This window comes from Tachypleus tridentatus, chromosome 8, assembly GCF_004210375.1.
Source record: "Tachypleus tridentatus isolate NWPU-2018 chromosome 8, ASM421037v1, whole genome shotgun sequence".
Lineage (NCBI taxonomy): Eukaryota > Metazoa > Arthropoda > Merostomata > Xiphosura > Limulidae > Tachypleus > Tachypleus tridentatus.
Genome location: NC_134832.1, coordinates 53,795,998 through 53,823,187, shown reverse-complemented (window position 1 = coordinate 53,823,187; position 27,190 = coordinate 53,795,998). Strand labels below are relative to the sequence as shown.

Sequence of the window (27,190 nt, the reverse complement as noted above, 5' to 3'; positions counted from 1 at the left end):
TATCAAAATATATACTTCATAAGTACTTTACATAATATAAAACCTGACAAATGAAATACGTTTACTAGCATAGAAGGAATTATTACTGAACCAGAAGTTTACAAATATTCTTTGAATTACATACATTTGCAAAATATTTTTCATCTTATTCTAGGTGATAAAATGCTTTTATAAATATTTGAATTATTATTTTTTATAATCCTCAGTTAGCTTTACCAAACATACGAGTAAATAACAGAATAAAAAGCTTTCCAAACTTAAACTGTCTGAACATTTGAATGGCATTGATTACATAAGTCAATGAGGAAGGGTTTCATATCTATGTGAATTTATTAGTTCACAACTTACAAACACCTACCTAGTTTCCTGTGAGATATGAATATATACAAAGCCAAGACTATACCATAAGTCATCAAAGCTGTCCACCAATTTATAACAAACATAACAGCCAGACATATTATTGCACCTAACAAACTAATCCACATGTTGTAGTATTTGAAAGCTGGACGGAAACCTGAAATAACCAAAATGTTATTACGGATACATTAGTGCAGGTTTTTCTGTATGAATGTAAATAAACAAAATCCCAAATGTGAAGTCAAGTGAAAAGCTCAGAACTGATAGAACATTACAAGGCACGTTAAAAAGTCATTAATATTGATTATTTTACAGCAAGTAAAATACATCACATCTCCTGTTGGTACAGCAGTAAGTCTACGGATTTACAATGCTAAATCAGGGGTTCAATTCCCCTCAGTGGACTCGGCAGATAGCCTGATGTGGCTTTGCTATAAGAAAATACATACAAACAAAATACCTCGTAACAAATATCAAACAATCCATAATGAAGATGATATATTGTACAACTATAATTGTAATATTCATACAATGTGCATTCTGTCATCTATCAATATATTCATGTACACATTCATTAATAGGCACTGACGGTAAACTTCACAAATGCTTCATTGCTGTAATTTACAAACACAATAAAGGACTGAAATGGGCATATATTAACTACTCTGGTTGAAGGAAAGGATCTTGGTTTTGTGATTGAAAAACCACTTAAGTCATCTAAACAATATATTGTAACTAGCAGTAGGGCAAATAGGATAGCAAGTAGCACATGTATACTGAATATTGGACAAGGGATATTACTGTTTCACTGTACAAATAATCTGTAAGGCTTTCTTTAGAGTTCTGAACTCCCATACTCAAGAAGGACATCGAACTGTTGGAGAAGGTTCAGAGGACAGCCACTGGAATGATACCTGGGATTATGAGGGATTAAAACCTCTGAACTTGTTTTCTCTAAAGGAAAGAAGGGTTAGAGGTGATTTGATTATTGATAAAATAGGTTTATCAAACTTTTACATTTTTGGCAGCGAAATCATCAGGACAAAGTCATAAATTCAAATTTTGGCAACACAGGAGTTGTCTGCGGTTTAGACAGTATTGCTTTTCAAACAGGATAGTTGGCTTTTGGAATGAGGTGCCTTCAAGGGTGTTGGAGGCAGAAATATAACTTAGTTCAAGAAAAGATTGAATGACTAAATGAGTAGAAAGAAGTGGTAATAACATCCTTGATGGACTAAGGAAGTCCATTTTGTCTATTAAAAACTTATGAAAAATATCTTGTATAAAGATTTTTGGTGGAGAGTTTATAAAAATAAATTAATTTGAAGAATAAATAGCATTAATGCAAAAACAAATCAACAACAAATACTATAAATTCTTCACACGCCACATAAATATACAGTAACTGGGGAAGTAATATCTAATCCACAAACTTTTAAACCTATTCTGTTAAAACTTTTCTTGTTACAACCACAATATGTGTAACGTTTTGTTACCATATGTACAAAACCAGAAAATGTAACTGAAAGTGAAAGTCTTTTAAATGCTAAGGGTTCAAATATACTGATGAGTTTAGACATATAGAAACCAATGTTTCAATGCCTCGTTCTCCAGCTCTGAACTCACATATACCTATTTATATGCATATAAACAAAATGGTCAGCGGGACCCCACCCCCAAAAAAAAATCCATAAGACTGAAATGGTAGGCATCTCAAAACATTTCCCATAATACCTCAAATAATACTTTCCTCAGCCTTAAGCCTGTCTCTTTAAATCATAAAGATCTTTCATAAATGAGAAATATCATCTGTTTCACTAGCATCTTTGAAAAATTTAAACTATAATAAAGTATTTGTATATTTGTGTCTTGTATAAAGACCTAGCTATTGTAATTTCAGGAAGCAGACTGTTGTTTAGAGCATTTAGAATGATATGAACATCTCTAGTTTAAATTTTAACTACAAAATCAGATAAATATAAGTTTTGCTTTACAAAGCAAATTAACGTACGTTTTTCCAATATCTAAGTTTATGCACAAAAACCCATCAGCACACTATTGTGCTTACTTAATTGATATAATGAGAATTATAAATAAATACAAGGAAACTCAAAACAGAAATATTTATGTATCTACTATAAACAGTATCAAAGGGCAGGATTACTGTAAGGCGTTTTAAACAGAATAGTGGACTTACAGTATGAAACAATTTAATTCAGTTGGAACTTACCTGGGGACATAGAATACGTAGAATGAAAACAAGAGAAGTTTATTAAACAATATGCAGCAAGGAAGAAGTTTGATATAATGGGAGCTATTATATTCAGATCACCTGAAAAAGGAAAGATTCTATTACATTGAGATCACTTAAAAAAATGGAAAAGTTCTATTTATAGTTTATATAAATGCAGATAAAAGTACAGCAAGGTTATGTGCTAAAAGTTACACTTTTCTGAAACTAAAAACCCGAAATAAAATTTCACACCCTTATTTCTTTTGTTTATAGCCCCCTATGGTTTCTCATGCTAAACTTACAACCATTCTTAATGGAAATCGCTTTCTAGCAACTAAGCTGTTTGTGAGGGGAAGAGATATATTTTCCACTTTTAGACAACAACATACATACATATATCTATAAAAATAAAAATGGAAAATAAAAGAACCGACTGGAATGAAATATGTAGGTGGTGGTCTTCTTTTGTACAGGTCATTATATGAATAAAAAACAACCGGACAAATAAATGTAGTTTTAATAATCGACTCACTTTGTTGGTCTCCAAGCACTGCGACTTACTCTTTGACAAGCTGCTTAATTTACTTATTTATTCTCCAAAGTGAAAAAAACTATCTCATGATTCTCATATGTTAGGACATACAGGGTGTTCGAAAAGTCACTGTGCACTTATATATGTATATAATCACAAAACTGCACAGTGACCTCAGGTTATTTAGCACAGAAAACACTTGTCTATTACCTAAGTCTTTAACCTCAGGTTATTTAGCACAGAAAACACTTGTCTATTACCCAAGTCTTTAATTTCACACATCATATAAAAGTTTAATCTGAAAACATTTTATAAAATGATAAAAAACAACAGTGGTCATACCGATAATCACGCAGGCAAGTGCTATCACAAAAGCCAAAATGTAGGCTCTGAACGGTTCCTGGTTGTTCCCATACCCTTTGGCAAAAAACTCAAATTTTGGAAAAAGTTTGTCTTTGCATAAAGCCTGCAACAATAATCCCAGTGTTACCCGAAGAAGCATTACTGGTTTTAATTATCATAAATTCTACTTTGATCACAAAAAATATCATTACATATTTAGCATTAAAAAGTAATAATAGATTAGTAAGATTATTTACACAGAAGAGCAATGTGTTTTTTGTGAAAAACATTTTTAGAATTAAAATTATTTATAAAAGTTTTCCACTGTGACAAACAAAACACTTTTCCTTGTTGAGTTGTTCCCATGCTGTGTGGAAATATACAAATTGAAATTATGAACATCCTTGACACAATACAAAACATGTGTGAAATGACCTGTACTTCTCCACTGTCCCCTTTCATGTGACTGATTCTTGCATCAGGAGGACATATATAAGTTGGGTTTTCTTGTCATTATTCAGATTTCATAATTTTAGTCATCATGGAAAGCACATCTTTTGGAGGGGGTAAAATGGGTGGGGATCTACTCATGTCAGAGGCAAGTGCCTGTTTGATTAATGTTATTTCTAAAAATGTAAGATTCAAATACCTACAATGAAAGAGATGGAGTCATTAGGATCAGTGGTTTATCACAAACATGGAATCTTTGACGGGTAGCTACTTAGACCAAACATCATGCAAAATTGAAGGGTATATTCAGGACCACAGTAAATGGACTGCATTCATGGGAAAATGAGTGGACCAGCCTAATAAGAAACTGGACCACATGAAGATACTGGAAAAATGCATTCTTTTTATTCAAGGAAGTTCTTGCCCTAATCACCTTGTAAATGACATATAAAAAGGAGGAGTCTAGCAGTATGTATTTGTTCAACATTATGGTATTATGACATAACATGTGTTGACATAATGATGACATAACAGGTGTTCAGGGTCAGATCACAATGCACTATAATGTACTTGTAATGGAAGATTCTCTTAAACTCATTTAAGTTTACTGTATCTATGACATTCAGGAAAACACATTGGAAATACATGTTGTTGAAGACAAAATGCTCTGAAGTCTTTGAATAATAAAGACAAAAGAAACTGATAGCATTCATGGTATATGAAGGTAGCTACATCATCAGTTGTGGATAAGACGATAAGTCTCTGTTACGATATGATACAAAAGAAAAAAAAAGGCAGTTATTCAAATTAAGTTGATTATACATACAAACTGTTAAACCTGCTATGGGAAAAAGGAGATAATTTAGCATTCATGAATAAGGGTATAAAATACAGTCCCAGAATACTCTTGCATGCCAGAGGTATACTGAATGAGTAGGGTCTCTAAAGAAATTAAAATTTTGAGTGTCATTGGAAATACTGAATCAGAATCATGTTGATATTTGAAAGCAAAGGTAACAGCAGCAAGTGTGAAAAATAAAACTTGATTTATGGTGGAAAGCATAAGTACAGTACTATACACTATGTAACAAAATGTTTACAGTTTTCTCGTTCCTAGACAGAAGGTGTTATTTCCCAGTTGCTTATGCCTAAAGTAAATGGAAAAGACCTATTTTTATCTTCAAACTTTTGCTTTTGTGACCTGGGAGCGTATAACGAAAACATGATGGGAGACTATATTTGGGAGCTGATACGTGAAAGTGATTTACATAACAGTCGCATATATCGAAAAAATACTCACTTCTAAACATTTCTGTATAACTTTAGCATAAATACATGTAAATCTTGATTCATACGTTGTTTTATTCAGACCTCATGTAAATGAAAATGTACAAATTTGTCCGTTTTTATATAGAAAATAAGTTAATTTCTAAACTTCATTATTCAGGTCACAAAAGCAAAGTTTGGAGGGAATAATGGTCATTCTCTGTACTTTTACAACATAAGCAATTAAGAAATAACACATAATATCCAGGAACAAAATTTGTGTTACATAGTGTTATGTGAGCAGGTATGTTGAGGGCCAAGCTCCAATTTTCTTTCTTTAGTATTTTGAAGAACTTTGTAGGATAGCAGAGAAACTAAAACATGCTCAGCATTGTGGTAATAAACGAATTGTATAAACAAGGAAGTTACAAAAGGTTAAACACAATGAAAAAAATGAAACAACGATCAGTTCAAATAAGTCTCATCAACAAGTACATAAAGAACTCAGAATTTTGGTCACCTTCGTCGACAGCATAAAAGTAACTTAAAAAAAAATTAGTCACATCCCAAAGGTAGGTCTAGCTATTTTGAATTCTATATTACTTATATAATATTAAATGTATTTAAGAACAAATGAAAAAGAAAAACACCTGAAAAACTTTTGGAGCACTAACAAGACTTGCAAGAGCAGAGGACAATGTCGCTGCAAAAATTCCAGCATAGGTTAAAGGTCCAAAGGCTGAAATTAATTCCATGACCTGAAGAGAGTAATAGGCAAAATTACAATAGAGAATTTAAAGTTTGAAACGTTTCACATTAAAATTGATAAAATAAGTTGTGTATTTATATACTTATTGAATGACAAGTTTATCTCAACAACAACAACATGTACTAAACAAACAACAACAGGATTAAAAGTAATAAAACATGGGATCTAGCTGATATAAGAACAGGTCCAGTGCTGAATAAAACTAACTAACCTGATAAAAGTTCATAAGTCCAAAATGGCATTTCCCTTCAGGTCCATATGAACAGTTTTGTATCATTTCAATTGTCCCATTTGCTACAAACAACTCAACTCCATTAGCATCACGAAGACATACACAACCAGAAATTATGGCAAACAAAATATACATTGTACATGAAATGAAAATAGCCAGAAATGTTCCTTTAGGGATGGCTCGTTGGGGGTCCTGAAATATATTCAAAATCCTGCATCAGTTTGGTATATTTCTATTAAGTTTTGTATTGGTTTTAAAATTCTTTCACTGTCAATAATAATAACAAAGCCAGTTTCTTCCATGGTTTTATTCTCTCCTGGTATGTAATTGACAAACTGAGGTGATCATTCTTAGACCAGATTATGAACTAAGAAAATGTGGGGGTGGATGATACAATAAATAAAAAAATCCTAACTTTCACACAGTTTATTTATAACATATTTATTATTACCACACCAAACATTGTGCATAAGCCTTACAAACTGTATATGTGTATACTTAAAAGATGTGTGGTGTCTCAGGCTGACTTTGTTAACAAGATAGCAGCACAAGTAAAGGCAGTAGGTGTCCTTCTCACAGTGTTTCACATGATTAAGTAATAGAAAGTCATGGGCTGAAGTCAAAAGGTTACAGGTTATAGTTATAACTCAATAACTGGCTCTTCACATCAGCTTTTTGTGGCTGTTGGAGAAGAAACTTCAACTGAGATTATGTATTATTGCTAAAGTGTTGGACTTTTTTTATTTATTGCATTACTCCATAGAGAGCACTACCATGATGTCCAAGATACACAAAATGTTTGTGTGGCCTCCCTCTCACAGAAATATGGTAAAAGTAGCTGGCCAAAGTGATGGACAACATTTCAATTAATCTGTGAACCTAAATTATTTGCTGGACATTAAAAAAGGTTAATTGTGTTGCAAACTTAATTTCATTGTGAGCCAAATCTCTGAGCCACTTTTACTACCCACTGCAAAAAGTAATTGTTTAGCATTTCAGTCTTGCTAAGAGCAAATTTTTATTTTTTAATTTGCATCACATTTTGAGATGCAAAAAATAGTGTGATAAATTCTAACAATATCCTGCTAATGAAATACAATTTTGTTTCAACATCATTCATGCCCTTCTCTCATCATTTCAAAAGTGAATTTTAAGCTTTGCCTATCAAACAGGGGAGAGACAACATTGTCTGGAATATATGTGGCTTAACATATATTCTTGGTGTATGTGGCGCCATCTATGAATGTAGTTTCTTTTAACTTCCGTCAAAGATAACAACTGCTCAATAACAGTAATGAAGGGGTGTGAAGGAGGTTGGGAACCCCCATTAACATGCCCCTTGTTCCAGACGATCATCCCACAATGTTGGTCAAGATTGGTCTAGCAGTCTAGAAGTAGTTAGATAACAGATAAACAGAAAGAGAACACTGATATTTGTGCTTTATTTATCTATCTCCACATATGGTGTATTTAAACATTCAACTACCATGTGATATACATGTATACAACATTAAAACCAATGCCACATAACATACTAATGATAACAATATGTCTATCAGCAGTCACATAATTTACATCAATGAGCTTGAAGTAATAAAAAATTAGCTGAGAATATGGAATCCATTTCAGTGCTATCTGTTGCAGTAGAGCCCAGCATGGACAGGTGGTTAAGGCACTCGACTCGTAATGTACAGTTAATCCCACTGTTCGTTGGTAAAAGAGTAGCTCAAGAGTTGGTGGTGGGTGGTGATGACCAGCTGCCTTCTCTCTAGTCTTACACTGGTAAATTAGGAAAGCTGGTGTAGATAGTCCTTGCACAGCTTTGTGTAAAATTTGAAACAAACTGTTGCAGTAGAAACACATTTGAAAATATTTTAAATAAAGGTTTTCTTTATTAAAAAAGTTAAAATTCATGGAACATGTATATTTATTTGAATAATTAAAATCCACAAATGAACAACAGTTTATAATACACATCTTTATTTAAGCCAATCAATGGTTGTAATAGTCACTACACATGATTCAATGTGGCTTCATGCCACCTTCAGCAGTGTGAAAACCAGTTACTGTGTGCATCAAATGTACAAAGGTCATGGTTGTGCAAAATTAGCTTAAATTATAAAAAGTTTATGATAGACTGTAGTTTCTAACTTATTTTTGTTTTTCTTAACAAGTACTTCCAGAAACTGTAAGATGCTGTTTCTTTATACTTCATGAATAAATTGAATAGAGGGTTTATGGATATTAAAGTAATTATTGAGCTCTAGAAAGTTCTTTACCATGCTACCATATCATGAATGTATCAGACATACCTAATCCATATTTCTGGTTTAAGTTCAGCATTCTTTAAAGCATCAATTTTAAATCTACCCATGAAGAGATTCCAAAACATAGGAGATAAATGAGAACCCAGCTAAGCCTTATTTGTTTATAGATCTTATTACTAAACTGAAAATACGAATTTTAAAACATAAGTTTTTGTTAAGTTTATTGTGTCTACAAGTTCAGTGACAAGTGCATTGTTTGCATGTAATCAGTCTTCAGAATAATTGGTATACGCATCAATAGGTGTTTTAGTGAATAGTGATACAATGTAAAAGAACGCAAACATTCGTCACTATTTAGATTAGTCTTACGTATCTGTTTAACAAATTCTACGGAATGTTTAAAGAGATAAGTGTTCTTATGTGATAAAATACTTATGTGATAAAAATACGGTTGAAACTATGGGTCTGTAGATCTCCGATTTTGTGAACATTGGGTAAAGGATAAAATCTTGAAATTACAAAACTACTTGAACTAACAATTTTTTTCCTTTGGGGGAGTTAGGCTTAAGAAGTCTACTTTTTTCTTAAACCAATTCACAAAGTCTTAAGAGCAGTGGTTTTAATCTTTTTATACATACCATTGTTTAGTAACAGTTAAACATTCTTAGCACAGCTCTATTTATTTTGGATACAATATTCCACAATGAAATAAAACAATGTCAAACCATCTGTACCAATTTTGAACATCACTAAGGATATTCATCTTAAGACATCATCTGTTCTTGCGGTAGATCTTCTGCTTTTTTCATAGGTTTTTTTTAGAAATCTGTCTGTGCCATTTATTTGGTCTTGTAAAAACAATTTATCAGAAATATAATGCACAACTTAATCAATGTATATGCTTAAATCACATTTACTATGTGTATGACTTACGGCAAGGTCTCCACTAATATTTGCACCAGCTAGGATTCCTGTTGCTGCTGGAAAAAATACCGAAAACACAGAGAAGAAATCTTCTCCACGGAAATTGGGTCGAAGGTTTTCTTTGATCAAAGCAACTGACAAAACCAAACGTATTTAAACGTCAATATACAGTGTTCATAAATGTTCCACATCATCAGACACAAGAAATAGTTGTGAGTACAACTTGAAATAACTGGTATTTATGCATAAATATTTATACAATTAACTGTTGATTAAGAGCACCTTACACTTCCAAATTTAAAACAAAGACTGAGAAGAGATTGGTTTACACATGCATGTGTTAGGCACAAAATTGAAACTATGGCACAGAAGGTACCACTAGAACTAGATGCAAGCAGCCAGGTATAGTGATTATGGAATCGCAAATATTTTAAAAAAACGACAAACTTTTTTCTTCAACGTCAACTGATGAACAGAAAAAGTGAGAAGTGACCATCATAACTCTTTTCATTTAGGTCTGGATGTTGATCTTTATGAATAAATTAACATCATACATGTCCAAAAACAAAATGAGGAAAACTAATGATTGGTTAAAACTTCTGATATCTTTGTACTAGCTTGTATACATTGCATTTTCTTAAAAACTTTAATAACTGTTGCTAGGCACTGAACTAATATTGTTGCGTCATTTTAAATGTGGGAATAATTCAATAAAATCAAACTTTGACCTTCTTAGGTCATCTTCAGGTTAAGAAAGTTTGATTGTGACCGTTGCCGAACATGTCGTAGGCACAAGAGTATAAACGGGCGTTGCAGGTGGATGTTATATTATTAATTAGTATAGTTATAAAAATGATCCTTTATATTGGTTTAATTTTGGTTTTAGTTGCTGTATAAGTAGGGCTTCGTTGATTTTGCGTTTGTTTATATTTGTTTCCCTACTTAGTATCTCGATGTTTGCTATGGTTATGTTGTGTTTATTTGATTTGCAGTGTTCAAAACGTGGGAAGGTGTTTTTGTGTTCTTTGAATCTATTTTCTCAAGATGGTTGGTATGAGTATTATAACTTTTATTAAAATACAGTAGAGAACAATGTTTTGACTTTGTTAAATCATCTTCAGATACATTTTTACTTCAAGTGGGTTTTTCATTATCACGAGAAAAAGGAAAACACATTTGAGGGTCCATGAAAAACTTTAGTTTAAAAGGGATCTAAGGGTTAGACATTTGAGCACCCCTGTTCCAGCTCATTCATGAGATTAACTTCCTCAAATCAGGGACATTTCAAATGGGACTAAATTTACTATTATTATTTTACTTAGGAAATATGTTATTAACTACCTTTCTTTCTTACATAAGAAGTGCATCAAACAATGTGTGTATGTATATGCATGCTCATAGGTTCAAAGAAAAAGAGTTATAATCCGTTCTGCTTAAGTAGTAACAACACATGCAAAATATGAAAGAATGTATCAAGACCAAAACTTACCATCCCAACCCACAAACCCTCTAGCCTGCTGGGTGATGTTTGGTGAAAGAAGACAACCAATCAAAAAGTTCCCCATAGCAATCAAAAGTATAACAAGCAAAAATATCTGAGCCTGAAAAAAAAGAAAGATGTTTATTGCTATCTTTGAAATTTTGTATAATATTAAAAAAAATTGAAAATATATAGTAATTAGTCTATACCCAAAATATTAAGAGGCTTTCAATGTTCTAACTGAATACATACATATGTACAGATATATAGTCACATCTATACACTTATTTAATAACAGAATCTAATTTCAATAGATCAAACTATTTAACCTCATATATATATATATAGTCTTTTACTTCTTTTACTTTTTTTCGTAGTAAAAAAACTTCATATTTTTCTGTCCATTTGAAACTAGTGTATGACATTACAGCCCGACTTTAGTAGCAATACTTTCACACAAGATGTCACACTTGATATACTGATTTTGAGAGGTTTACAAAAGTTACAAAAAGTGATACTTCAGTTGCCATAGAAACACCTAATCCTCTCACAATCAGCTTAAGAAACATTGTACGTGTTTTTAATTATTGTTTGTGAAAATTAAGTGTCAGTTGCGGTTTTATTCTGTTTTATCCACAAGGTGTAATTATACAAAACAGACTCACACTGCATCAAATTAGTTACTTACCTTAAACTTAACCACTTAAAAATATTAACAATTACATTCTAAACTCTGGCTGCTAATTATAATTTCAGGCAACAATTTTATGAAAACAGAAATTAGAAATTTTATGATTTGTTTTGTCAGTTTTCGATATGTGTCTGCTCACTGCTTCTTGAGGCACAAAATTCTTTTTTTGCCTTGATATAAAAGTAAATACACCTGTTATTCCACATTTTGTAGGAAGCTTTGTAATTATTTACTTGATTCATAAAAAAAAAAACTGTTTGATGAAATGTAATGCACTGATTAGTTTTGACTTACTCTGAATACATATAGAATAAAAGAAACAACAGAAAATATATGCATCTTATTGAAGCTCAACATTTCTGACAGATAATACTCATACAGTTTACCTTTGATTCCCATTGAGTTCCAATCATTGTTATTCCAAGCAAAACCACTACTGTCACACTTCCGATGATACGGACGTCATTCATTTCTCCATCAATTATAATCAGTTGATAGGACTATAAATAAAAAAGAATTGTTCTTTTATTACTCAACTCAAATTAATTAAGATAAAATGTTTTTTTCCTTCTTAGCACCACAATTTTTCATCTCGTCAGTACGACGACGTTTAGTGGAACATATTTGCTGCACAAGAACACAGAAGAAAGTTGTCTTTGTAGCCAAAATATGGTAAATATCTTAAAATAGTCAAATCATAATATTTACTACAGTTCAATTTGTGTAAGCCTAATACGTATTTCTGAGAAATACAAGTTTATAACCAACCTGAAGCAGGTCTCTTAAGGTTTCCCCAAAGCCTACAACATACATGGCCACAGCAACTGCACTTGCTAGAGAGAATATTAAACCAATGGCACCACCAAATTCAGGTCCCAAGCTCCGTGAAATCATGTAGTACGATCCACCTAAAGGAATAAAAATATAGTTTTATAACTGTTAAGTGTCATATATATAAAATAGTTATTTAGTAGTTTTAAAATTTTGAAATATAAAAGATTTCTTGAAAAACAAGACTTACGTATATTATACTCGCCATGAGACAGTAGTATTAGGCCTATTATATATATTTTCAATGCTACATGCTATATCTGATCCCTCAGAAAGTTTAAGAATCTTAAGAGCATATAATACTAGTATTCCAACCACACTATATTCATTGTATCCATTGCCAATAGCCTTCTTTTGCTCATTCCAGAGCGTTTTGGGTTCATTGAAATACAACAAACACAATAGTAGGCCTAATGCTGATATCTTATGGCAAATATAATTGTACTCACTCTTCACCAGTTTGTTAAGATGTATGCACAATAAGAAACGTACATAAAGCACTATGTTTACTTAAACTAGTTTATACTCCCAAGTTGAGTTTGAACAATGAACTAGATTATTGGCTCGCTTGCATTATAATTTATACAGGAAATGTTTATTGAAATAACAAAGAAGTAGAATCGACTTTCAGTTTTATATCTGTAGTTCCTGCAAAGCTGAAAACAATTGAGACACAATTAAAGTAAACAATATGACCCACCTCCCTTTACCTCTCCATTGGTGCATATGGCTGACATTGATATTGTTGTTAAGACTGTAACCACCATGGACAGAAGAATGACAACACATGCTAGCCCTGAAACCAAATGCAAAGCACAAGAAAAGGAGTCAGAATATATGCTTTGAATTAACCACAGATCAGATGCTAGTTTTGTTTTCTATAATTATTGATCATTGCTTTAATCAGATGACACAAAAGCAAACAAATCATGCAGCATTACTGAATAAAAAGATTTTCAAAAGTGAGAAAAACTACTGTTGCAGATGGACATTACTCTGTAAAGATTCGTATCTATCATCCAAACTGTGAAAACTCATCAGCAGTTAATGTCCTCAACTACTAACATCTCAGTTTTCATACTATAAATGTACTTGAACATTTACAAAGCAGACCTAACACAGCTAAGTTAACACACACATTCACATATAAACAGTGGGGGAAAAAACTTATTGCATAGTCGATATAACTGGTATTAAAAATACCTCGTACGACTGTATTAAAGAGTTGGTTCTAAAGAAAACGTATGGACATGATTAGGACTTGTTTAATTATTATTTGCTTCAGACTGTAAGTTTAGAAATTAAACATTTTACAAAGGAAACAAGGGTACGGTCTTTTTTGCTCCATCATGTATATAAAGACATATGTATACAAACAAGCATGTCAGTATATTTCAGATATGTAGTTATAAAAATAAACAGTTTAATTTTTTATAAACATAAATAAAATCACAGCTTCGTGATTACGAAAAACCCACTTGAAGTAAAAATGTATTCTCAAGACTGCTGGTGTGGGTGTTAGCGATTTAATAGATATAAAGTACAGAACAATGTTTCGACCTTCTTAGGTCATCTTCAGTGCTAATACACATACCAGCCATCATGAAAATACAAGATCACAGCTTATATCTGCAGAATGTAACTTTATTACCTCAATATTTTCCAATCACACCTTCACTCAAGCTACTAATATTTACACTTAGAGAAATGCCTCCTAATAAACTCCAGTTTGTTAAGTAAAGTTAAGAATTATAACAGTTTAACTGTTTTGTTGTCAAATACTGCATTGCTTATGTACTAAAAGACAAAACTGGAATTCTTACAAACAAACTGGGTAAAACATTGGGTAGTTAAAATGTATACCTTGCTTCAGTTTCTGAGGTAAAACAAAAAATAATAAAATTAACAAACAGAAATAAATAAAGTTCTGACTCACCAATCCCAGCTTGTCCTACAACCCAGGACAACCGAATAAAGAGCATAACACCCCAAATGTTCAGTAGGCATCGTATCTAAACAAAGATTGAACCTAGTGACAGTTAAATATTACATAAATTACATATCCTTGTACATTGTTAGGCTGTCAAACAACTACACAGTAGTCTGACATAAGAGCATAACACCCCAAATGTTCAGTAGGAATCGTATCTAAACAAAGATTGAACCTAGTGACAGTTAAATATTACATAAATTACATATCCTTGTACATTGTTAGGTTGTCTAACAATTACACAGTAGTCTGACATAATCTGTTGCATTATATAATGTTGACTCCAGTATAATTCAGTACACAACTACCCAAGCACATAGTTATCTGGCAAATTATTGCTTAAGCAAAGTTATCCAGTACATAACTATCCAAACACATAACTACCTCAATGCACTGTTATGAATATACAACAATAATCTGGGTATGTTTCTAACAAGAACTAGAATGCTTAAGTTGGTCATCAAACACAATAAATTACTATAACTCGGACAAATAAGTGGTATTTATTAACAGCACGTAATCACCACATTAAATAATTATTAAACACAAGTACAATATAATTATTTACAGCATTTTAATTTGTTAACCAGTATACATATTAACTTTATGCCTGCACGTTATCAAACATCAATTAATTAAAAAAAAAGTTGTTTCCATAATAAAAGTCCATAAGTCGAACAATTTTCAAAATCCATTGTCAGACGTATATTACAGCTTACTTACAAAAACTCCTTGTATCCAACCAAATTTTATAGTGTCTGTTGTAACCACTTCTCTCTTGAGAGATTTGTGATTCTAGAAAAAGACAACAATAGTTATACAGAATGAAAATATTTTCTAACACGAATTTCAACTAGTAAAAAAATTAATTTATATTAACACTAAGATGACAACTGATGGTGTATATATAGTTCCAGAATAATCCAAGTGTATCACAATAATACTTTGCCTTTAGCTGTTTTTATAATAAGTGCACACATTACTATCTATATATGCATTTCGTGCACTTCAATGAAAGTAAACAAAGTGCAAATGTAAAAACACTTTATATACATATTAAAAGCTTGTTAAAGATTTTAAAAATGTTTTAATGCTAGGTTAGAATAATACCACAAGTTTATCCGGTGATAATATTAAATACCGTAAAGTTTATCCCAAACTACAATAAAGCAAAAACATGCTCAAGGTAAACCATCATTATTTTTCTTTATTGAATATAAGGTCCCCTGCTAGCATAGCGGCAAGTCTATGGATTCACAACACTAAAATCAGGGATTCGATTCCCGTTGGTGGACTCCACAAATAGCCAAATGCTATAAGGAAAAATACACACACTTAAACATAGGCCCTTTTATCGTTTTGATATTCAAAAGCAATATATAACAAACGGATTTCATGAAGTCAACCCTACCATTTAGATTGTTACTTGATGTATACAAAGATTGTAACTTTCCTTCAAGCTTTTATACAGACAAAATGCAAAAATGACGCTATACGCTAGTAGGTTGAGGAATTATGACAATCAATGATTTATGATACTGAAAACGTAGCAAGGGGTAAAATAACGTAATATATTTCAGTATGACATGTGATACGCAAGTTTGTAAATGTCACAGTCGTGAGCATATTGTAATTAATAAATCTACAAAACCTTTTATTTGAAGTACTTACAGGAAAAGTCAGCTTCATTAATCTTTAAATGGCCCGGCATGGCCAAGTATATTAAGGCGTTCGATTCGTACTCCGAAGGTCGCAGGTTCGAATCCCGGTCGCACCAAACATGCTCGCCCTTTCAGCCGTGGCGGCATTATAATGTGACAGTCAATCTCACTCTTCGTTGGTAAAAGAGTAGCCCAGGAGTTGGTAGTGGGTGGTGATGACTAGCTACCTTCCCTCCAAACTAGGGATGGCTAGCGCAGATAGCCCTCGTGTAGCTTTGCATGAAACTCAAACAAAACCTTCATATACTTTATATTTTTTGAGGGGGTTCGTGGAAATTAAAAGCTCTGTGACTTTTGTATACCTGAGACCAAAACTATCCCACATGCTGTGTGTAATAGGAAATTCGCGTGCATAAATTATTTATACGCTTGAACAATTAATCCCTAAATTTTCTAGAGTTTACTTATGTATGGAATACGTGAATGCATGAACATATGACAGAAACACTGCCGCTGATAAATAACCACTTTTCCAAAACGCAATGTTCTATATTGCCACATTTAAATTAACTGTCAGATCTCAGACCTCAACGTTCAACAATTAGTCAAGCACTTGCTGTGAAAGAACTGGGCTATAAAAATCATATTTTCAAAGCATCAGCTTAAACATACGTTTGCTATATCTGTATGAAAATATATAACACAGTCTTTTAAAACAAATGGCATCCATGTGTCTCCGATATTCTATCCTCAAAAAGACGTGACCAGGCGTTGACAGGTAGTCAAGGCACTCGGCTTGTAATCCGAGGTTTGGCGGTGGGTGGTGCCTTCCCTTTATAGTCTTAAACTGTTAAACTAGGGATGGCTAGCGCAGATAGTATTCATGTAGCTTTGAACGAAATTTAAAACAAACCAAACCACAAAGACGCGAAAAATTAAAAATAAATAAATAATAATACGATCTTTATCTGTTCGACGTGTACTTTCAACACTTGGGAAATAAATATTAAGTTTCTACAATAATTTAAATTTTAGCTCAAATCGTAATGTAAAGCCAAATTATATATGATTCAACTGTTTTGTCATTTCCTCATTACGATACCATTTTACAAGATATGGATTGTGGCATCCCAGTAAATGATGCAGTAAACCGAGAGCGCAATTCACTTTTTTACATCAGAAAAAGGTTTCCGACTTTTTCAACAATATTTCAAAACAAAATATGTTCACGTGATGACTAATCTTAAATCGTCGTTGAACCATTGTTCCACAATGCGTTAACCAACAGGAATTTGTGAAACCTTATTAAAAAACCGTATTGCACCATGTCTCGTATCACCAGTGCTGTTCTACTACGAATTGCGTCAATCGATATTTCTTTACGTCACTACCAGACATTCTCCAGTAAAAGTTGCATAACACAAACAACAAAACCATGACTTCCTGATATCCTTTGACGAAACTATATTACTCCATACAACTACAATATACGTATGTATAATTAATAGCTATGATATATATATGTATAATGTATCCTATTATCTTATTTTTACCGAAGTGAATTAAAGAAAACCAAGTTTTAACAATTATCATTTGATTATATATATTTTTGTACGATTTGCTAGAAATGTTATTGTCCAACCTTTGTTCATTTGCATTTTAAAAAAAATTGTTGTTGTTTTTTAATTTCGCGCAAAGCTACACGAGGGCTATCTGCGCTATCCGTCCCTAATTTAGCAGTGTAAGACTAGAGGGAATGCGGCTAGTCATCACCACCCACCGCCAACTCTTGGGTTACTCTTCACCAATGAATAGTTGGATTGACCGTCACATTATAACGCCCCTACGGCTAAAAGGGCGAGCATGTTTGGTGCGACCGGGATTCGAACCCGCGACCCTCGGATTACGAGTCGAACGCCTTAACACGCTTGGCCGTGAAGGGCCATTTTAAAAAATAATTAGTTGAACGAATGCGTAACCTCTCAAACGACTTTCCAAATATTCATTCACTGTTATGGCTACCAAGTTTCCAAAGTCTGGTGTGTGCCGTTGTTTTGGTCGCTGTGCGCGACCTTGGAAGGTCAGATTAAAACCAGATCTCTTCCTCCCAACCATAAAAAAATCAACCGTTTTGAATTATCATTTCATATATAAAATAAGTTACGAAAACAGTAGTTTTCATGTCCCAATGATTATTTATTTTAATGAATATTTTTTTTAATTTGTACAAACTTAAAACTTGGAATCCGTAATTTTGTACCAACAACAAAATGAAATAAACATCGCAAAATTAATAAACCAACTCTTGTTACTCTTAGCAATAATTCTTATTAACTTTATTATTATAATTTTATTAAGAACGACATAAATGAAAATTTTGATATTGCAATATTATAAACAGAGAGAAATTACCATGAGCCGTGAAATATTTTTAATTGAAATGCATACCAAAACTAAAAAAATATTCACAAAGTATCTAGAAAGTGCATGAACTGAGATATATTCAATAATTTAGTAAAGGTATGCAAATTATTCCAATTTTTTGCTTAGCCTCAAAACTGTAAAAGACATGTTATTAGAGATAAGGCATAGCATACAATTGTTTGTCAGTGGTTACCACAAACCAGATCAACTATATGATATATAAAATTAATGATACGTATTAACAAACACTGTGTTAAAGTATTGTTTCTAGTATTTGAAACATAATGAACCATGACAATTGTAAGGAGAACTAATACTTTTCAAAGAAATAAAGGCATGAAATTGCCATTTAGCCTTATTAAAATCTGTGTAGTCTGAAAATTAAATAGAAAATTTACAGAAAAGAATTTACTAATGGCTATAAATTTCAAAATGTGGAATGTTTTTGTGTTTCACACTGGTCCTTAAAAGTTGGAAAATCTTTTTTTTTTTTCAAAAATTTTTATGTTACCTTAATGAACTTCTAGAAACTAGTGCAGCCTGAACTGTATTTGATAATATGATTCATCTGAGCTTGTTAGGGCCAAAGATTAGTGGCTTAAACAACACTGTTTAATGCAAAGCTAAAAGTTTTTCCCTGTTCCAAGACATGTATGTTAGTCAAAGAATACACACTTACCTGCATTACCTCACAGTTTCATGTGTTGATGTCAAAACATGATAGAGTGTAACTTTGAACTTTGTCATTAATTTGTTAATTTTGTTCCTAGCCACAACATTTTTATACAATAGGAGTTTTGTTACAAAACTTTCAAGTTTCTTTGGGAACACAAAACATGCACTGCTGATAAATACAGTTATTAGAAGAACCTCAAAAAGATAAGTGTAAACTTAAATAAGTTAGAACAAAGAAAACATGGGTCATAACTGTCTGACAGTTGTACTGAAGTAAATGATTTTCAGCAGTTGAAATATTAGACCTCAAATTTTCTGACCTTGCATGTTATTTAGAAGACCTAAAACAAAACGAAAAATATACATTTTAAGTCCTAAAAATAACTAGCTTTTAATGAAATACATTTCTTTTTTAAGTGAAAGCTACAAATGATAATTAAACATTTTAAACTATAGATATGAATATTTTTAATTACTTTTGTTAATAGTTCAACAAACAAATACAAATTTATTTTACATATAATTAGTATTAAAATATTTCTGTCAGTGACACTAACTTTAACCTTTAAGACTGTAAAACAAAAGGTCTTTAACAATTAATTATAACAATATAGCAGTTTTAGCATAGGAAATGGCAACAAAGTAATATGAATTTATGGAACAGTCTTGTAAGCATTAAGCAAATTTCAATATTTCCAGTACTTGCAACATAAAACCTTATCAGTAAAATATTAAAGCACTTTAAACTTTACCATAAAACGTTTCTAAATATTTACTGTAGTCAAAGGATAATAAGATAAGTAAAAAAAAGAAAAGATCAGAAATCTGAGCTGTCCAGATTGTATGTTAAAACTTAACTAGAAGTTAACTGGTAGTGATAAACTTTGAATGTACATGGTAGTTTGTCAATGCTTACCTAATAATAATACTTCAGAATAACTAACACACATTACGTTAATCTATTTTTCTATGTATTCTTAACATTGATTTTAACACTTTGAAAATTTACCTATTAATTTTCTGTGATGAGCTAAGAAACTGATATAATATGTTTAGAAACAGAGCATATCATCTAATGATTAAACACAGGTTTTAAACTATTCTCAAATTTATACAATTTTCTTTATCACATAAACTAAACACATATTTTAAGACTAAATCCTCAAATAAATACTAAAGTGACATAATAAACAGATGACTTAATGTGTACAATTTAAAATTAATAAAAAGCTATTTACATTTAACTAATTGTAATCTTTTAAACTTTCTTTCAACATTTCACAACATACATACATCTACACAAAAAAAGAAGAACATCCAATAACAGTAGAAATAATATATATATATATTTCTCTTCTGAAGTCAAACTATAACTGATACTTATGTAAAGTGTATTGGAAATCTGCAAGAAACTTTATCATTGGCTTTGACATACAATCAGGATATTTCGATTACTCTTCACATTATAGGTTGTAAAGACGGTTATGAATTTTAATTAGATTCTCATTATTTCATCAATGTTAAACTATGCAAGTATTAAAATACATAGTGAAAACTGAACATTAAATAATGAAGTATTCTTCTTAAATATATGCATAATAATAAAAATTCCACAAGTCCTTTTAAGTTAGAATAAGTATTAAACAACTTTCCTGGGTAAAAGAAAAAAACTAATATTTAAATACTTCCCTAACTTATTAGCATATATAACATATGTATTTTATTTTTCAGAATTAAATTCACCATTAAGCAATAACGTTCATAAAATGTAAAGTAAAAATGTATCTTTCTTAAAGTAATTTCTGCAAATCTAAGTATTGAAGACAATTAACTAAAAATACACAGTGGTTGGTGTTGAGGGGCAATAAAATAACTTATGCATGCTATTTAAAAGTCTTTGTAGTATCTTAATCTTGACAACTAACCAAAACAACATATAAGTAGTGGAATGGTAAAATTGACAAAACATTTTTTTAGGAAAAAAAGGCGGTATGTCTAACTAGTTGTTATTCCTGGTCATCACATGGATCCAATTATAGCTTTCATGAAAACTGCTGCTACTAAGGCTGAATAGGGTTGCCATTCCTTGTTCTTGGTTTCCATCTTTGTAATCTGATATTCCCGATAAAAAAGTATAGTTGTCTTTTCACGATTTCCATAGATTCCGACAGCATCAAATTCTGAATCAAAAGCCAAAATCCCCTGCTGAAGCAAATTCCTGTCTCACTGCATCATCTTTCATCAATACCCTTCCAGATGCTACACCCCCAAAGTGGATCATGGACTTTCCTGGTTGACGATGTTCTACTGTTCCTTCGGGGGCTTGAGGATGGCCAACTTCAATGACATCCTTCCCCCCAATGGACATGAAAGTTTGTCTGTATCTGATGAAGGTCGCTTAAAGTCAGCTTCTTGGTTGGCTAACATGTCTGAAGCATGTTTGATGTAATCTTCCATGGTTGCTGTTTAGCATCATGTAATCCCTGGGTCCAGAGTTGTTGTGCTATTTCTTGTAAGCAGAGGCTTGGTGGACACCATCTTTTGATGTTATACTTGTCATTCAGTGTGCCAATTGTTGAAGTTTTGCTTTCAGGAGAGTTTTGGTCTTTTCACAATACATGTATATGAATTTATCATTTTGACCCTCTGGGGGTGTTGACACAACAACATCTCCCAAACGTACATGTTTAGAATAATTTGTATAATGAGGAACACCTCCTCCAATACCAACAAGAAAAAACATATTCAACTTTCTGGAAGCTCCTGTAAGGAGGGAAAACAGAAGATTACAGGATATGTAATTTACAATTACATGTATATTAAACCTGTGACTAAAATGTGAAAGCAAAAAAAATAAAATTAACTAAAAACTCAATGAGATATCACTTTGTTGGAAATTAACCAACACATAATACACATTAATGAAAATACCATTCTTCTTCTAACCAAACTGGTAAAGATATATCAGTTTAATCAGCTTTTACAAAACAGTTCTACATGGTTTAATATGTAAATAAAAGAAAGAATTTATGAATCTCAAAACGATTGGCATTGGTACTAAAATTTTTACTAATAAAGCAGAGAACAGCGTTTTGACTTTCCTAAGTTATCTTCAGTTTAACCTGAGAGATATATACCCTATTCAGCATGATATTATGCACCAGATATCTGAGTTATCAAAATTTCATGTTACCCTGTATTACTGATTTCACTTTCAGAACAGTTTGTGCTAGAGTAAAAAAATATATCAAATACAGAAAAATATTTACATAGGAATTTAAGAGGTTGTGGGATTATGAAAATGTAAGCTGAAAGCTGTATGAAGAGATAAGTATTTCGTTTATCACCTTGCACTCTGATTTATTTGTCAAAGTTTCACTGACTTTGCCATTTCACACACATCCTTAGTACAAAACGTTGATTACACATCTAATTTTTGTGTACAATAGATTTGTACTGTGTACTGAAAGCTTGTCACATTTTTTTTGAAAATACAGTTCATAAAATAGGAATTACAGTTAACATTACTTCTTCAATTTGGGGCCAGTCAATGGACCATGCACATTCAGTTACTACTATATTTGAAGAAAGAGACTATTAGAAGTTTAGTATTTAACCTTAATCTATTTAAATTACAAGGGTAATTTACAACACTATGTGCTTTAATTAATTTGCAAAATTTGTTGTGCTAATGTTTATCAAGTGCTTTACAAATACTCTATACAGGTGACTTTTTTGAATAATGTTGTGTAGAAGGATCTTCTAAAGGATCAGGTTCCAATCCAGAAGAATTATTTTAAAGAAAAATCTATAAAAATAAATATAACAGAAGTTGGTTAGTGATTTTTACATATACCAGATCCTTTTTAGGTAAACCATTTATAATATTTTTTAGAAATCAAATTTGTAAATAAATTTAGAAATCATCTAAATCCAAGAAAATATCATGCTATGATTCTCTTTACTCTAAAATTATGCTAATAATACTTCCTTTGCTCTGTACATCAATTTTATGTCAATAGAAAGTTGTTTGTTATTAAGCAACAGCTATACAAAGGGCTATCTGTGTTCTGCCCACCACAGGTATAGAAACTTGGTTTCTAGCAGTATAAGACTGTAGATGTTAATAGAAAGAATGATTGTTACTAAATAAATTTTAAACATGCTTTAAAATAAATAGTAAAGTATGAAATAAATGCAATATCCTAAATTATATTTGTGCTAAAATTATGCAAGGCAAATTTTAAAGTTTTCATTTCAATTTTAATGATTATGTCACAGATTTATTTTCACCAAAGGTAAAACTGAAAATATAATTTTTTTTGATACAAAGGCCTAATGTACCTTTGTGGAAGAAATCTAATGTAATAATTAAACGACTGGTCCACTGTATAATACAGAATAATAAACTTAGCAGAATGCTATAACATGATTTACACAACTAAGTTAATTTGGGTCATTATACCATTAGTTTAAAAGGATTCAAAATCCTGTTACTATTTCTTTCTACTAGTTTAGCTTATAAAAGAATGATAAGTATCAGTAATTATAAAATGCTAACAATGTTATCACATTGTTGATACAATTATTCCCCACAAATTTTATGATCACAATCGGCTTCTCTATCAAATCATGTAGAACATACAATGAGGCGTTTTCCTAGAGTTCAGTTGATCACAAATTGTGCACCTATACAAATATTTGTACAGTTGAAAGTTCACCCATAACTAAATTCAAGGGATAAAACAACACATTTCAGGTTACAATATTCCATTCAAAGTTGAAAAGTAAATGTATTTACTAGACTATTCTTAATTTTTTTTGCATCATTTGTCACTAAGCCTGTATATAATTAGTTACAATAAGGTGTCATGTATTAAAAAAAATGAAGTTAAAATACAATTGTGCACTTGACAAAAATCTACAGGAAAAATTCTAAACAGGAATTACTTGGGTTAATAATAATTAGGTGTTTTAATTCATATAGAAGGTAATTTATTCCATTTTAATTTAGTTTTAGTAAAAAAGGATGAAGTAGTTGTTTATTTGAATAAGATTAAAAAAATACACAATACAGTGTGTGTTCAAACAAAATAGGCATTAAATAGGAATATGAAAGTACTTGTAGATCTTAAAGTTCATTTGATGGACATGGCAGGTAATAAATTAACTATTTGTAATTGAATAGTGTTAAGGGAAATCAGCTTCAAGTCACCATGTGTGGGGGTTAGTATTTTCTGTTGGGTTCTACTACAAATATATATCACTGTCATGTCAGTTTTTTAAAGTTAATATACAAAATTTAACTTCTATGTCACAGTAATATAAAAACTGGGTAATTAATGCTGAATAGGCAAAAAATAGCTATTTTATAAATGGGGGAAGTTAAGAATAATTGATTCTAGTTTTCTTGACTGAATAATTTATTCATTGATAAATATATTAGTGGTATGATATAACAGTTAACATATTTCATAACAATAATCTATTTTTTGGAGATAATAATAATAATAATGAAAAGTTACCCAACAGACGAGTTGTTGTGTTACCAGCAGCAATCATGGCTCCTCTGTGGTGTCCAACAGCAGGTAATTTTGTTGCTACAACACGATGTGCTCCAATATTACCAAGGTATAGAGATTGGATTCTCCTGTAAAATAAGTTGTGACTAGAGAATTCTACTTTTACTTGTTATGGTTTTGTTTGCCATTCATTAATTATTTCTTCTATCATTCAGTTCAATTTGAATTTTTACACTTACATTAAGCACTAACTCACCTTTTATATAAAACATATTGATTTTGGGTATATATGTACAAATATTAATGCTGTTAAAGATTACATAAATTTATGATAACAACTGGCACGTGAAATGCGACCCTGTTGTTTAACCATAAAATAAAAGCCTTTCCTTGATCTTAAAAATTAGTTAGTTCATGAGATGTAATTATAAAATTATTGCAAATCATTGTTCAATATTGTACTTGATACTGAAGTGGTTTAATCCTGAAGTATTGTGTTATTCTCTTGAAAATGGGTTTTGTTCTTCAGTTTCTGTTTCCTAATTCTTTTAATATTTATTGATATTAATTACATAATGATATATGTGGTATTGTTTTTTTAATGTTTGTACCTAGTCATGGTCAGACTCTAGTTTATTATTATTTTGTTGATGTAAGTGATAAAATTTGTATTCTTGTTGTTTGAACTTTTTAATATATCTGTCGTTATATATAATAAGGTGTGTTTGTTTAATCCTGGTTGTTAGCGGTATTTTATTTAGTCTGTTACAACAAAACTCAAATAGCTTGTTAGGAAGTTTTACTATCTTTGTTTTATACTATGTTAAAATAATTTATTAATATTATTTGTGAGGCTTGTTAACAAAGATTAGGTAAGATATATTTCAATATAATCTCATTGTTCTATTCTAACTTATGAAGATATTTCTACAACCTAACACAATTTACTTCTTGCTGTTAGATCATATTCTGACTACTTATTTGTGTGTTTATTTGGTTTGTTTTGAATTTTGTGCAAAGCTATGGGAGGCTATCCGAGATACCTATCCCTAATTTAACAGCAGGCAGCTAGTCATCACCACCCACTACGAATTTTTGGCTATTCTTTTGCCAACAAATAATGGGATTGACTGTCATCTTTTAATACCCCCCATGGATGAAAGAGCAAGGAAATTTGGTGGAATGAGGATTTGAACTGCAACCCTCTAGATAATAATTAATTTCAAACATACAACATATTATGATGTTAAAACATTGTAAATAGACTTTTGCTAAACATATAAGCCAGTTTACTTTCAATTAAATGTCACTGTTGTTTTCAGGTTTAAAGTGTTTGAGTTTCCACCTAAAGTGACAGAAATTTTGTACCTAAATATTTCTTTCAGTAAAGTATCATACAAAATGAGGGTTATTTGCTATAAAAATAAGAACAGTAGTTACATCTATTCTGTTAAACTTCCACTTTTGTTTAAATATAATTTCATACTCTATCTCACCTTCAGTTTTGTACCTGACATATGTATCTTTATTCTCTATCATAGCATCCACTGCAACTTTCTCCCACAATATTGAGCGTGTAGCAATGGAGGGTTGCTGGGAACTAATAACTGTTGGAATCTGGCATTTTCACCTCTGAAACAAAACATTAAAAAAATACATTCATGTTATAATAGCACGAAATAAGATAAAAAGCACGACTTAAGAAATGTAAGTTCATTTCTCTTGTATAGGTTTAATGCAGATCTTTTTGTATTAACAGATCTAATTTTCATACTGCTGAGACTGCAAAAGCATTATGAATACACAATTTATATTTTTAAACAGATAAAATCAGAAAGTATTTAATTTAATATTAAATGCATTAAATTCATACAAGTGAGAAGGTTTACAAACTGTGTTGTATTGTAGTTAAACAGATTAAATTATAATGATAATAATTATTTTACAAGTAATTTGAAAATTAATTATCTTAACTTTTAAATCTTTATCTTAGATTAAATATCTTAATCTAAAGAGACATAACTCTATGTCACCAGTACTGCAGTGTTTCTTTTTTAAAATTTCGTGACTAACTTTTAACAATAGATTAAAATATTTAACTTGCATATTTATTTTGATGTTAATGTTACAAGTTCAAATGTGTAGTAAGTAATGTAGAAAGAAATAATGACATAACAGAAGGTGAATTTATAAATTTAGGATTTCTGGTAAATTATCTGAAGTCACTATTCAATACTTCATAAATACAATATAAACTTCATAGAAAATAATGACCATTACATTTAATTTAAAAATAAAACACAATGAATAAAATGCAACCATATGACCTCACAATTTTCATACGTCTCCATTTACATCTTTCATTTTAATTTTTCACACTGAAGTTACAACTATGTGATCAATAATGTTTATACCTGAAAATATACATTGGACAGTAAGATGCTAAAGTAAGATAACAGTTTAAATATTTAAATGGTTAATTACCACAGCAGTTTCTGCATACCATGTAATGATTAAAATGAGTGTACTAATACACCAATAAAA

The 27,190-nt window shown here is 31.1% G+C and overlaps 2 protein-coding genes across 2 annotated transcripts in view; both read right to left on the bottom strand.

Annotated features, from left to right (window-relative positions):
• The window catches only part of LOC143222415 (solute carrier family 12 member 2-like), a 63,405-nt gene that overhangs the window by 28,630 nt on the left and 7,585 nt on the right, over positions 1–27,190 (bottom strand). Inside the window, exons 2-13 of the mRNA XM_076448916.1 lie at positions 15,088–15,159; positions 14,311–14,386; positions 13,075–13,170; positions 12,312–12,451; positions 11,930–12,043; positions 10,862–10,973; positions 9,382–9,506; positions 6,161–6,373; positions 5,831–5,938; positions 3,465–3,588; positions 2,588–2,689; positions 359–514 (exon numbers count right to left, since the gene is read on the bottom strand). Coding sequence (XP_076305031.1) covers positions 359–514; positions 2,588–2,689; positions 3,465–3,588; positions 5,831–5,938; positions 6,161–6,373; positions 9,382–9,506; positions 10,862–10,973; positions 11,930–12,043; positions 12,312–12,451; positions 13,075–13,170; positions 14,311–14,386; positions 15,088–15,159 — 1,438 coding nt within the window. The remainder of the gene's footprint in view (positions 1–358; positions 515–2,587; positions 2,690–3,464; positions 3,589–5,830; positions 5,939–6,160; positions 6,374–9,381; positions 9,507–10,861; positions 10,974–11,929; positions 12,044–12,311; positions 12,452–13,074; positions 13,171–14,310; positions 14,387–15,087; positions 15,160–27,190) is intronic.
• On the bottom strand, positions 21,144–27,010 carry LOC143223845 (uncharacterized). Its single transcript, XM_076452325.1, is given in 10 exon segments — positions 21,144–21,221; positions 21,223–21,270; positions 21,273–21,333; positions 21,335–21,494; positions 21,497–21,581; positions 21,584–21,729; positions 21,732–21,887; positions 24,650–24,771; positions 26,133–26,263; positions 26,990–27,010. Coding segments are annotated over 10 exon segments (1,008 nt in total).